Source organism: Apodemus sylvaticus, chromosome 6, assembly GCF_947179515.1.
Source record: "Apodemus sylvaticus chromosome 6, mApoSyl1.1, whole genome shotgun sequence".
NCBI classification, from domain to species: domain Eukaryota; kingdom Metazoa; phylum Chordata; class Mammalia; order Rodentia; family Muridae; genus Apodemus; species Apodemus sylvaticus.
The window spans coordinates 10840860-10854242 of record NC_067477.1 but is presented as its reverse complement, the minus strand read 5'-3'; the positions used below and the strand labels follow the sequence as shown (position 1 = coordinate 10854242).

General features: G+C 55.3%; 1 protein-coding gene across 6 annotated transcripts; it reads left to right on the top strand.

Moving 5' to 3' along the window:
- The first annotated feature begins 214 nt into the window (after positions 1–214).
- Positions 215–13315, top strand: Zfyve21 (zinc finger FYVE-type containing 21). Of its 6 annotated transcripts, none has more exons than XM_052184958.1 (8): positions 215–416; positions 8644–8694; positions 9112–9280; positions 10196–10271; positions 10358–10449; positions 10897–10950; positions 12548–12687; positions 12777–13315. In XM_052184958.1, exons 1-8 carry the CDS (start codon positions 279–281, stop codon positions 12810–12812), a joined length of 756 nt encoding a protein of 251 aa, XP_052040918.1. In that variant the 5' UTR covers positions 215–278; the 3' UTR covers positions 12813–13315. The 6 variants fall into 6 exon arrangements, with proteins under 6 accessions (XP_052040918.1, XP_052040915.1, XP_052040916.1 ...); XM_052184955.1 differs by having other exon boundaries at positions 12545–12687; XM_052184956.1 differs by having other exon boundaries at positions 10894–10950.
- The last annotated feature ends 68 nt before the right edge of the window (positions 13316–13383 follow it).

The following is a 13383-nucleotide window of genomic DNA, read 5'->3' as shown; positions in this document are numbered from 1 at the left end:
GGCTTATTAATTGGCCAATCCGAAGTCACAATCTCCCTAGAGGGGCGAGGGTGCCCCCTGGTCTTTGTCGCCGATTGGTGGTCGGCCGTAGGGGCGGGGACCTTGCGCGGATTGGAGAAGGGCAGCTCTGGGGCGGATACTACACTCCGATTGGCTCGTATTACGAGCTGTGGCTGCGGATTGGGCTTTGGGGCTGTCAACGTGCTGGGCGGGCAGGGCGGGGTGGTGCCCTGTTTGGGCTCAGCGCGGTTGGTGGCGTGAGGGGCTCAGGAGGAGACATGTCCTCGGGGGTGGCCGCGCGTCGGGATGCCAAGAAGCTTGTGCGCTCGCCAAGTGGCCTGCGCATGGTGCCGGAGCACCGCGCCTTCGGAAGCCCTTTCGGCTTGGAGGAGCCGCAGTGGGTTCCGGACAAGGAGGTGCGTCCTAGTCCCCGGGTCCCCAGCCGGAGCCGGGGCGTCTCCCGCCTCTGCCCTCGGGGCGCTCGGCCGCAGCTCCCCTCCGGGCGTTCCCACTGTCCCTTCTGCGCGCGCTGTGGGGCGTTTTCCATTCCTTGGCGGTCATTGGCTGCGCGGTGCAGAGCCCGGGGGAGGCCGGAGGGGGAGCGGTGGAGCGGCTCACCAGTGGGCCGTGCGCGGGTTTGGGACTGGAGTGTGTCCGTGGGGCGAGGGTGAGGGAGTCCGCCTCCACTTGCCCACGGAGGAACGGGGCCAAGGAGTTTGCAGTTTTTGGAGTTCTAAACTCTGCAAAGCTTGGCCATTTGGGTGGAAAATGGGAGCACTTCACGCATTCCATGCGATTTTATTTCAGAGCAAATTAAATATGTTTAAAAGACACCAGTGTAAGTACTGGTGACTTGGACAGACTTTAAGAAAACTTCTCATTTATTCATGTGCGTATGTGCCTTTGTCCCCAATGTTACTTCGCTAGTGTGTAGATAATTTGTAGAAGATAGTTTTCTTAAACCATCTGGGTCTCAGGGACGGACTTCAGGTCTCAGGTGTGGCAGCACGTGCCTTTACTCGGTGAGCTATCTTAATCGTTCGCGTAAATTCATCCGTACGTTTCTCTCCCCCCCACCCCCTTCCTTAAGGCGGGTCCTCACTATATAGTCCTGGCCTTTCTGGAACTCACTACAGAGACCAGGCTGGCCTAGAACTCTTGAGGTGTGCCCGCATCTGCCTGAGTGCTAGGCATGCACTACCGCACGCGGTTGCCATGTCCTGGAACCTGTCCGTCAGCCCCGTGAGTTAAAGATGTGCTTCCCCACACCTGGCTTCCTCCCAGATGTTTAGAGTTGCTGCTTGGAATTCTAAGCAGCTGCTCTTCTTTCCCCTTGGGATCTCTTCCACAGGTGGGTGGGGCCCAGCAGCTTCTTAGAGTGAGCTCCGCATTCTTAAGACAGTGCGACTGGGGGGACTGGAGAGCCCCCGTGCCGCCAGAGGCTTGTAGCAAGAGCTGGCTGCCCTTGTCCTGCCACTCCCCGGCCCAACTCTGGAGTTCCTGAGAGCCCTGAAAGAGAAGGCTCATCCCTGTCCTCTGGAGGCCCAGACGACGCCTGGCTATGCTAGGTGTGTCTCTGAGCTGTCCCTGTCCTCCTGGTTGTCCCTTCAGTTTGCACTTTACCCTTACACTTAGTCTGAGCGCACAGTTCCTCCTGTATGCAGAGATAGCTGAGGACATCCGAGTGCTCTTAACCGCCCTGAAGGGGGTGGGCTTAGGAATGGGCAAACGTGATCATTCCTGTGATCTGGTGGAGGTAGGTGTCTGAGTCCAGGGCACTGGGTTCCAGGCCAGCCAGGGCTACACAATTGAAACCCTGTCTTTTTTTTTTTTTAAGATTTATTTATTATTATTATGTAAGTACACTATAGCTGTCTTCAGACACTCCAGAAGAGGGCATCAGATCTCATTATGGATGGTTGTGAGCCACCATGTGGTTCCTGGGATTTGAACTCAGGACCTTCGGAAGAGCAGTCAGTGCTCTTAACTGCTGAGCCATCTCTCCAGCCTGAGACCCTGTCTTAAAAAGACTAAAAAGGGTGTGTGTGTGTGTGTTTGTTGGAATACAGCCTGGACTCTAGTCCCTGGAAGGCTAAGAGTTTATAATAGAGAGTTTATGGCCAGCCTGGGCTACACTGCAGTCTCAAAACACAGAGTGGGTGTTGGGGAGGTGGCTTAGCAGAATAAACTGCTTCTTGTGGATGCGTTTCAGAGCTGGACAGACAGAACTGTTTCCCGGAAAGCCCAGTAATGCCTAGATTGGAATAAGGGGCACATGCGGGGCAGGAAGAGGAGGCCAGTGGGGAGGGAGGGAGGGAGGCTCCTGGCAGAGCGGTCCCTGTCCCAGGGCGGCTCTCGAGGAGCTCCCCACGCTCTTCCTGTTCTACAGGGAGCCTGTAAGGTAGATGAAATCTGTATGTAAAACTATAAAATGGACAGTGTTCATGGTCCATCCCCATAAGTCTGCATAGCTTGACAGAACTCCACGTCTGTGCCGAGGTGCAGAGAAGTTGCTCTGATGAGTGCGTGCCAGAGAGAAGGGCACCAGCTCTGTGAGTCTCAGGGTCACAGAAAAATGGGCTGGGCTTTGCAGGGTGACCAGGGCTGGAGAGATGCTTGGACACGCATAGGTGGCAGACTCCCACAGAAGGTAGGGTGGAGAAGGGGTAGCCCAGGGCCTGACGGAGGGAGATCGGCCACTCTACAGTCCAGTCAGGAATCAGGCCTGAGCGCGACTTGGTGTTTGAGAACCCTGTTCAGCAAGTTCTTTATGGGGAGAAGAATGGGGATTTGGAGTGCCTGCCAAACCTGGCCTGGTGCTGAGCCCCGGGGTGGGGTTGGGGGGGTGCATGCGCTCTCAGTTGGTCCTGGGGGAAGGGCAATCGGTCTGACTGGGAAAGGCTGGGATTTCACAGGTCTTAGGATCGCAGTGTAAAGGTCGCCTTGTGCTCTTCGGAAGGCTGCAGGAGCGGAGTGTTCTTGCTCTGGACCCAGCGGCCTGTGAGAGGCTTCCCTCCCACGGCGGGACGAGGTTCCGCTCCACTTCCAGACTGTAGTTTTCACAGTTGTAAAGTGCAGAGCTGATAACAGTGGAACTGCTGAGGTAGAACTGCCCTGTCACCTCTCCAGAGCCTGCAGAGCCAGCTTGCCTCCGGCCTCAACAAAGGCGGCCATTCCTTCCTCATCTCCTGTGTGTGTGTGTGTGAGCGCGCGCGTGCGCGCTCTCTCTCTCTGTCTTCTCCTTTGAACTTTTTTCTTTCCTTTTTAATGTATGACTGTTTTCCTGCATGTCTGTCTGTACCACATGCATGCTTGGTGCCTTCAGAGGTCAGACGAGGCTGGTGGGTCCCTAGAGCTGGAGCTCTGAGCCCTTGTGGACGTGCTGGGTACTGAACCCAGGTCCTCTGCAGGAGCAGCATGCACTCGGAACTGGAACTGCCAGGCCTCCTCTTTAGCTCCTGAACTGCTTGTGACCCTCCTGTTAATTAATAAATGGTCGCTGTTGGGGTGTGTGTGCCTGTGTGAGTGGATGCAGCCTTTAGGGTACCTCCTTCAGTTACCTGCTGTCTTGTCTCTGACAGGCTCTCAGGTGCATGTGGCTGTGCCTGGCTTCTTAAGTTTTTTTTATTTATTTATTTATTTACTTATTTATTTACTTATTTAATCGTGTAAAATATATTACAATGTACATATGCCTGTCATCTTAGGGTTTCCATTGCTGTGAAGACTCCATGACCAAGGCTATTTTTATAAAGGACAACGTTTAACTGGGGCTGGCTTACAGTTTCAGAGGTTCATTGTCACCCTGGTGGGGAGCGTGGTGCAGAAGGACTGAGAGTTCCGCAGCTTGCTCCACAGGCAGCAGAATAAGACTGGGGGCCACTGAGTGTAGCTGGAGCATGGACCTCAGAGCCCACCCCACAGTGACACAGTTCCTCCAACAAGGCCACACCTAATAGTGCCGCTCCCTGTCAAGCATTCACACTCATGAGTCTATGGAGCCACGCCTATTCAAGCCACCACACCTGTAGGTGTGCATGTGCCACCCCACAGGTGCGCAATTTGGAGGGCAGCTTTTGAGGCTGAGGGTCCGTTCCTTCCTGGGGACCTGGCTGGCCTGGAAGTCGGAGATAACACTGCCTCTGCTTCCCCGGGCCGGGCTCCACCTCCTTTATTTTTTCAAAAAAAGACAAAGTGGTGGTAGAGAATGAAAACTAAACAGCCATTTCCACCTTCCACAGTCCAGTCATGGAAGAGGACAGGACAGAGATCTCTGCAGAGAGGATGGCAGAGACCTAAGGTATCCCTTGGTTCCTAGCACCAGACGAGGGTGGTTTGTGAGGTAGGAACTAGGATTCTGGGAGGGGCTGTGGGTGGTGGTGTACCTATACAAGAACCAGGATGGTGGACCAGGGGTGGTGCAGGAGTCTGAGCTGGCCGGGCAGCTCAGCAGGGCTGCCAGGAGCGACAGGAAGTGGGAGAGCGCAGTGCCTGACACTGCCTCTCAGGCCAGGACTTTGCTCACTCAGCAATAAGTGTGTCGCAGTAGGTCCTAAATATCCCACTACAGCGTGTATGTGGGGGGATGTGGGTGTGGCGAATACACTCTTGGTTCCCCACACGAGGAGGCCAGAGATGGGCAAATTCCTGGGACTTGCTGACCAGCCAGCCTGCCCTGCCTGGCAGACTGTAGGCCATCGAGAGAGCTTCCCTCACACACACACAGTGGTGTCCACACACACTTTACTTCTGGACACAGCCCTGCACCACGCGTGCCCATGTGAAGTTGTTCTCTGAAGGTCATGTGTGTCCTGTGTTCTAAGCCAGAACTCTCCTGTCATGGCTGCGCCAGGGTGGCCTAGGGACTATAAAACAGCTACTCTCACAGAACTGGTGGCACTGTGACCACTGTGAAGCTTTTGTGATGGACATCTGAGTCAAGGAAGGCGCTGTCCTGCTACTGTTCAAAGTGTGGAGTGCTTGTGAACTGACAAGAATCCGAGGGCAGTGGCGGCCGAGAGCTACCCACTGGCCTCTGGGCACTTCCAGACTGGGATGGGTGAGGCGGGGACTCCAGGTCCAGAAACCAGCGTGAGCAGCCAGGAGACACATGCTGGCCAGGAGCTAGGAAACCTAGCAGCTGCGTGGCTCCGAGCGTGTTCCCACAGAGCTCCCCCGGGCTGAAAGTCTGAGTATCTCTGTCCTTGCTGCAGTGATGCCCCAGGGGGTCCCTGCTCTCCCACAGTGAGGGACATCGAGCATGGCCCCAAGGACTCCTCTCCGGCGCCTGCAGAGGCTCGGTGCTGTTAGCCTCTTGGAGTAGCTGAGAAAGTGGGCTTCGTCAGATAGCAATTTCCTCTAAGTAGCGCGTCCGCTTGTGTGGTTGTGGCGCATACGTGCACTAGCCTAGTGCGGGGCACATGGTCTGAAGGGCAGGGCTTGAGGGAGTTGCTGCAGGCTCTCAGATGATGGTCCCATGTTCTGAGCCTTCTCTGTGACAAGGCTGAGGGCAGAAATTGGCCAGGCTCACCGTGGGGTGAGGAGGACCTAACTGGTGTGGGGAGAATGAAGAGCCTCCTCCAGCACATGTGTAGGTGGCGAGGGCCTGTGAGTCCATGGTGTCTGGTGAGCACATACTCGGGGTGAGGTTCTATTCTGTGTGGGCCGTGCTACAGAAGGGGCCTAGTGGATTCCATGGTCTGCACCTCACTCTGTTGCCCTGACGGAAGGCCAGCCTGCGCTGGCAGGTGTCCTATTCTGATGCCAAGCGCACCAAGCTGTCCGGCCCTCCATCAGTGCTGAGGTCTGGAAGAACCATTACAACTCGGTAAAAGAGCTCTCGGTCAAAATATGACCCATTCATCTTTTTTTCTAGAATTTTTTTAGAGCAGGCCAGTGAGCCATTTCTCCAGGCCTTAATATACCTTCCCTTTATTTTATTTTATTTTATTTTATTTTATTTTACTTTTTGGAGACAGGTTTACAGTATATAGGCCTGGCTATACTGAAATTCATTTGTAGACCAGGCTGGTCTCAAACCCACACAGATCTGCCAGCCTTTGTCCCTTGAGTACTGAGGTTGAAGGTTTGTGCCACCGCCACCACCGCTCAGCCTGTTAACGGCCATTTCTTCTCCCATCTCTGGATATCTAAGATATCTGAAGTACCCATGACCTCCACACAGAAGGCGTGCTCAACCTCACTGGAACCTCTACTGCTGGGAGCGGCAGGGCATGGGGCTTAGAACAGGTCTGTCATAGTCACATCCGTGACTTCATTCTCGTGGGAAAAGCCTCCTTCCATGGATTTGCACTGTTTCTGGCTGGAATTACTCCTCCAGAGCCGGGTGTAAGCACCATCTGGGAGAGAGCAGGACACTGCGGGAAGCTTCCCACACACTGTGTCGTCCCACACACTTCCCCTCCTCCCAGAGCATGCAGGAAGCCAGCTCAGAGCAGACCCTTCCCCTCACCTGGGAGTTGTGTGCCTTTGGAGTTGGCTGTCCTATGTCACCAGATATTCTGTGCTATGAGAATCACCGGTGTCACTCCAGCTGGGCACCGCAGACAGCGGAGTCAGCAATGGCCATCGGCTGAGCAGGGAGGTTCGTCAGGTAGCACTGTCGCCCGGGACATCTGGGAAGAAGTGCTGTAACCAACCATTCCTCAGGACTGGAGGCCTCGGCTAGTCCTTCCAAGGTGTAGTGATGCGCTCACAACAAGCCAGGAGTCCCGGGGCTGCTGGGTACTCACTCCAGCAGTGGAGATTAGACAGGCCTCAAATCCTATGGGCACCTGGGCAGACAGCCCTGTCCATGTATGACTGTGAAGCCTTGGTCAACATGAGCATTTAAAACCCTTTTATTTTTAATTATGTGCATGCAGGCCCCAGTGTCCACGGGCCAGAGGAGGGACTCCATTCCCTAGAGCTGGAGTGGAGGCAGTTGTGGGCTGCACCATGTGAGTGTAGATGCAGCTGGCGCTCCTGACTGCTGAGCCCTCTCTCCAGCTCCACCAGCACTGCTTTAAATAAAGACCAGTGGAGCAGAGTTCTCAGTGCGGCTTGGCTGAGCACAGGCTCCCTGCTGTGTCCTTTCTTCAGGTGTCGTCTCCTGTCTGTCCTCGTGATGAGTGCAGACTGTCCCTCAGCCATGCTCACCCTGTGTCCAGTGAGCGAGGCTTGTTTCACAGTTGAGAAGGGAAGTGCTGGCCCTTGCCTGCTGCAGCACCCAGACTTCTAGTGTGGAGCGAGCAGCTCGAGGGAACCGCGCCTCTGGCAGCTCCGTGGGTTTGTCGAGAGCATGTGCTTTTTAAAGTTGTGGTGACCCTTGCAGTAGCCAGCTGTGCCCCCAGAATTGAGGTTCCCAGAGGATCTGAAGACACCACACATGTCCCTTGAATTTGATTGCGCTGGGTCGTCTGGAGAGGACCCTTACTTTTTGTTGTGGGTCTCGCTGTGAAACAGCCCCTCTGAGCTGGGCTTGAAGCATGGCCTTGAATCCTGGGGTGGGAGCACATGGAGCATGGTGCAGACTTGGTGGAGCACCCCGGTGGAGCACCCTGTCCCACTTGGGTTGGGAAGCGCAGCAGGGGAGGGCAGGCAAGCACTGAGAGCAAGCAGCCCGGGTCACTGGCGATCTGTGCGACTCCACCCTGACCCCCAGGGCTCTCATGCCATCCTAGTTGGTGCCATTCTCCTGCCCCTCTGCAAATCCATGTGCGCAGAAGACCTTGGCCCAGGGCCAGTCTCAGAGCCTTCTGTGTCCTGTCTGAGTAGCCTCGTCAGGCCATTTCAGGCCACGTGGAGTGCTCTGCTCCAGCCTCCTCCTCACAGGCCCAGTCAGGTTACCTTCCGAGTCAGCACGATGCTTCAGCTTCTGGAAGAGCCTGTGCTTTCCCCTGCATGTAAAGCGGGTCCATGCTGTGAGGTGCCATGTTTATTTCCCAGCTCTCAACAGGGTAGAGGGGAGCACAGGAGTGCGCTGCTCCTCCTCCTGTGACAGAGTAGAGGGGAGCACGGGAGTGCGCTGCTCCTCCTCCTGTGACAGAGTAGAGGGGAGCACAGGAGTGCGCTGCTCCTCCTCCTGTGACAGGGTAGAGGGGAGCACAGGAGTGCGCTGCTCCTCCTCCTGTGACAGAGTAGAGGGGAGCACGGGAGTGCACTGCTCCTCCTCCTGTGACAGGGTAGAGGGGAGCACGGGAGTGCACTGCTCCTCCTCCTGTGACAGGGTAGAGGGGAGCACAGGAGTGCACTGCTCCTCCTCCTGTGACAGGGTAGAGGGGAGCACTGGAGTGCGCTGCCCCTGCATCCAGAGTCTGAAGGAATCAAAGCCTTTCTGATCTGAATTCTGCTGCAAAAAAAGTTTAACTGTTCCTCTGCATCCCACAGATCCTGGCATTGGTCAATCAGGCTAGGTCCTGGTGGGGCTCCTGAAGGCCTTAAAGCTGCCCTCCTGAGAGCCTGGGGCTACGGCCCGAGCGATCATACCCGGCCGCTGAGCTAGACCCCGAGCTCAGTAGACTGTCCGCCTTGCTGTTCCACACTCTGCCTCGCGGCAGCCTTTCCTGGTACCTCTTCACCCTGTCTCAGCTGTCAGCCAAGTGACAGAACTGGAGTATAATTCTGTGCCGTGTTCCTTCCTAGTGTCCAAGATGTATGCAGTGTGATGCCAAGTTTGACTTTATCACCAGAAAGGTAAGCAGAGGCTGTGGTGGGTGTGGGTGGGGTGGGGCTAGGCCTGGTAGACGGACGGAGTGCTTTCTAGGGAAAGCCCAGGTCCTGAGAGGAGCTGGATCTTATGGGCTGTTTGGATGCCCTCTTCAGTCACTGGTCCAGCTCCCCACAGAGTACTGAGCTCTCCTGTCAAGGAGGCTAATAGCCTGTGCTGGGCAGCAGGGGGGCCAAGGAGTTGAGGGCTTGAAGTGCTCACCTAGGATGTGTAAGACTCTGGGGTCAGTCTCTAGCAGTACGCACAACCTACACACCCACCACAGAGAGAAGCTCTTCTGGTCCATTTTTCCAAGTGAGGCAGAGCTCTGCTGTGTTCTCAGTGACACACAGTGCAGGTGCATTCTGGGGTCCTATCTACTGCCCAACCTTTCCCCTCCTCAGCACCACTGCCGCCGCTGCGGGAAATGCTTCTGCGACAGGTGTTGCAGCCAGAAGGTGCCACTTAGGCGTATGTGCTTCGTGGACCCTGTGCGCCAGTGTGCGGACTGTGCCCTGGTGTCCCACCGTGAGGCCGAGTTTTATGACAAGCAGCTGAAGGTGCTCCTAAGCGGTAAGCAAGCATGGCGAGTGGACCTGCTGTCACTTGAGACTTCCCGCGCCGGGACGGTGTGTCTCGCCCTCCTCTGCTTTCTTTTGAACCTACTTAGAAGCAGCTCCAGAGCTGATTTCAGAGATGGACATGTTCTAGGATGTCTGACCTCTGGGCACTGCCATCAAATGGACGGGGAGCTTAGACTAGCAGTACTGTCCCCAGATGCAAGGCTGTCACTAGAAGTCAGGTTTGTGTGACTATGGCCCTAAGAGGAGAGGCCTGGAGACAAGCTGTAGCAGGTGCAGAAGCTGATTCTGAACCATAAGGAACCTAGGGAGAGTTCTGGGAGGGAGCTGCCTCCCACCGCACTGCCAAGCTGCGCTGCCCCTCTGATGTAGGCCTGTATTCACTCCGCAGGCGAGGGCCAGCCCCTGTGTCACTTAGGTCTTGTCCGCTTTGCTCTAGAGTAGGGTTACTGTTGTTTGGTCTGGGACTTGAATTCCTCACCTCCTTGCCTTCTTTAAAGGTTGTAACAAAATTCCCAGCTTTGTATGTGTAGCGACGCCTTTCTGTGGATGGGTAATTTTCCTACATTATGTCTGTGCACCATGGGCCTGCCTCGTGTCTACTGAGGTCAGAAAAGGACGTCCGTTCCCCTGGAACTGGAGTTCCAGGCAGATCTGAGCACAGTGTGTGCTGGGTATTGATTCCGGGTCCTTTGAGAGAACCCTGCTCTTAACCCCTGAGCCTCTCCGGTCTCCGAGCAAGGCCCTCTTGCCTAACCAAAGGGGCCCTGACACAAAGCTGTCATTTGTATCAGCCTGTCTTTTCCCGTGTGGTAGTGCAGGAGAGCTTTCTGTCCTAAGTGTGGGTCTGTCTGGTGGCCGTCAGGGGAAGCAGTGTGTCATATGTGCTTTGGTTTTGTTTTCCAAGGAGCTCCCTTCCTCGTTACTTTTGGGGACTTGGAGAAGCCTGAGGCCATGGTTTGCCGCCTTTCCAACAACCAGAGGTAAGAGCAGCTGTCCCCCAGCCCCGGCCAGTGCTGGCATAAGCTTCAGGCCTCAGTCTTACGAGTCTTCCTTTTTTTTGTTACAGATGCTTGGTTCTGGATGGAGACAGTCATCTTGAAATCGAGATTGCACATGTCTGTACTGTCCAGATTCTCACAGAAGGCTTCACTCCTGGAGGTACATGCCTTTCCTGAGCAGGAGGGAGCGGTCTAGTACCTATGTGGGCACCAGGAGGTACTGCGCTTGGTCCCAAGATGGCTTGTGAAAGTCAGTAACTTTAGAGCCCACCAGGTGAGTGGAGAGGAGATGAGGAGAGCTGCCTGCTGTCCATGATTTCCTGTGACGCTGTCTGAGGTTCCAGACGAGGTGTGCAGAGGCAGCGGCTCCTCAGGAGCCTGCTGCGGGTCTGCTCACACTGCCTCCCCTGCAGGCGCCTGTGCAGCCCAGGCCCCGCCCGCCTCACTCCTTGGTGAGCTCAGTGCTCTTAGCTCAGCCCGACTCCGTCAGCCGAACCACGCATCGCACATTCTGAACTTGCACATCTGGCCTAACGCATCTGACTTTTCATTTCCTGACTGACTCTTGGTTGTTTCTTCTTTGCACTGCCCGCCTACCTTCAAGTAGAAAAAGACATTGACACTTACACCAGCCTCCTGGGGAGCCTGCCTGCCTCTGAAGGTCAGCCTCCGTCCTCCCTGGCCAGTCCTCCCAGCATGCTGCCAATGCCTGCTCCTCCTCTGGCCCCTTTGCTTCTACAGAACTCTTGGGGTGTATTCTGAAACTTGGGGTCACCTCTGATTACAAGGGATACTAGGTTCAGTGTAGGAGCCTTTAAAGCCCAAGTCAGTGTCCTGAGGACAGTGTGCTCGGCTCTTCCGGAGGAAGTTATGCAGGGCTGGCAGCTGGCAGAATCGGCCCAGAGTGGGCTTCATCACTGCCCAGTAGCTTAGCTCACTCACTGGCCTCCGGGGTCCCTGCCTCCCGGCTCCTCCGTCTGTCACTAGAGGCCCAGCTGACAGAACGCAGCAGCAGGGAGGGAGGTACTTGAGGTCACGGGGCCTTAAGCTAAGCTGAGGGGAGATCCCCTCGAGCCAGATGTTCAACTCCCCGGCCTCTTCCGGGACAGCCCGCCCCCTGGGGAGCCTAAAGGTCAAGAATATCTGCATGTGTGTACACGTACCGTGCACATGCCAGTGCCTCAGGACCGTGTTCCAGCTCCCCTAGACTTGAAGTTATAAATGGCTGTAAGCCATCATTTGTAGGTGGGAAATGAACCTAGGTCCTATGTAAAAGCAGTCAGTACTCTTAACTACAGAATCATCGCTCTAGCCCCCATTGGGGAGGTAAATTTTTATGGCTACACAGAGCACAGAACAGCCACAGCCAACAGTGGCCATGACCACGTTGCAGTGCACATTTATGTACAAGACCTGGTGGTACATAGCCCAGACAGGAAGCTGTGTGACAGCTTGGGTCAGGCGGCTCAGCCACAGGCCTTCAGGTGGATTTTGAAGCGTTTGAACTATAGAGCAGAAAGCCTCTCTGGGTAAAGCCCACCTCCACCCCCACCCCCACCCCCAGCCGGAGGTTTTGCAGACAAGGCAGTCAGGCCTCTTCCTGGCTATGGTCTGCATACTCAGTCCACTAGCCAGTGGGACTCAGACTGCTTTGATTTTAGAATTAATGTCTGATTAAAGGGAGGCTATTTCCCAAAAGATTTTCCTTCTGGTCTCCATGAGGAGGTTAGCAATCACGTGAGGCTGCACTGACAGACCTGAAGCAGCTCATAAATTAAAGAGCAGCTTGTCAGAGCCCAGAGATGGAGCTGGGACTTGGCCTCTTGCCGCACCCGGGGGATGCCAAGAGTCCTGGAAGAACGGTGCGTGACAGGGCAGTGGCCTCACCTCTGCGTTAGCAGGCTGCTCGGCTGCAGGCGCCAATCTCTGGCTGTGAAGCCGGGTTGGATGTAACTGTCTGCTTGGCTTATCTTCTGGTGGTCAGGCCATTCCTAAAGCAGTTTCTGTGCTTCCACTGCTCGTTCTGTATGTCTGTCCGTCTGTCTGTGTGCTGGCCCTCGGAAGGTAGGAAGGAGCATGGCCCGGCAGTTTGTGGACTGTTGGGGAGCAGTCCTATGTCACACATCCGTTTATCCTGCCCCCGGGGCCCTCAAGCTGAGTGTATACCCCTCCAGTCTCTGCACATGGCGTCTCTGCATGTCTCTAACAAAGGCTGCGTCCTGAGCCGCACACATGACACTCACCTCCCTTCACAGCAGGCAGCACCCGAGCCACCGGCATGCTCCTGCAGTACATGGTGCCAGGGGCAGAGGCTGCAACACAGCTGAGGCTGATGTCTGGAGAGGACTCAAGTGGCAGCAAGAGGCAGGCAGCAGCGTGGCTGGCAGCCATGCACAAGGTATGGTGGGGTCGGGGAGGCTCAGCTCATACACAACTGCCGCACGGCACATAGGCACAGAGCCAATCGTGTTTTATGGTGTTCCACAGGCTACCAAGCTCCTCTATGAATCACGAGACCAGTAACTGCACGGGAACCGAGCTCGGAGCATGTCGGGTTCAAGTCCAAGCTGCCCCTGCCTGTGCACCTGGGGCTCTTCCCTGTGTGTGCCTGGAAATGCAATCCTAGTGTCTGGAGGCAGAGTATTCACTGACCTAGTGCAATATGTACACCGCTGATTCCTGCTTTAAGAGCTTCCGTCGTAGTGTGTTGTTGGCACTTCCATAGGGTTGGGGGAAGCTGCACTACAGAGCTGCTAAACCAGGTTTCTCTAAACTTCAGTTCGTTAGAGACTTCTGGCTCTGTTCCCACAGGAACAAACTCGGTGGGGACCACTCAGGCCTTCCGTTCTCAACAGCCCATTCACAATGCCTTAGCCTGTGTGTCACTAACCACGACTGAACGTCCTTTCCCTACGTCTCTAAGGGAAGGAAGGCATCAGCCTTCTGTTTTCTACTTTCACTTACTATTTCACTTTATTAAAATGACTGTACAATAATTTGTATATAAAGTGTATGATTAAAACATATTCTGAGCGGGCTCTGGCCTTACTTTGTGCAGCTGTCCTACATCCAGAACACAAGACTCAAAGCCAGG

Excerpts from the sequence above, each read along its gene's own strand:
- Zfyve21 (XM_052184954.1), top strand. The coding sequence starts at position 279 with ATGTCCTCGGGGGTGGCCGCGCGTCGGGATGCCAAGAAGCTTGTGCGC. Across the intron at positions 9,281-10,195 it reads GCTGAAGGTGCTCCTAAGCG|GAGCTCCCTTCCTCGTTACT; the intron begins GTAAGCAAGCAT and ends TTGTTTTCCAAG. Across the intron at positions 10,450-10,893 it reads AGAAGGCTTCACTCCTGGAG|TAGAAAAAGACATTGACACT; the intron begins GTACATGCCTTT and ends CCTACCTTCAAG.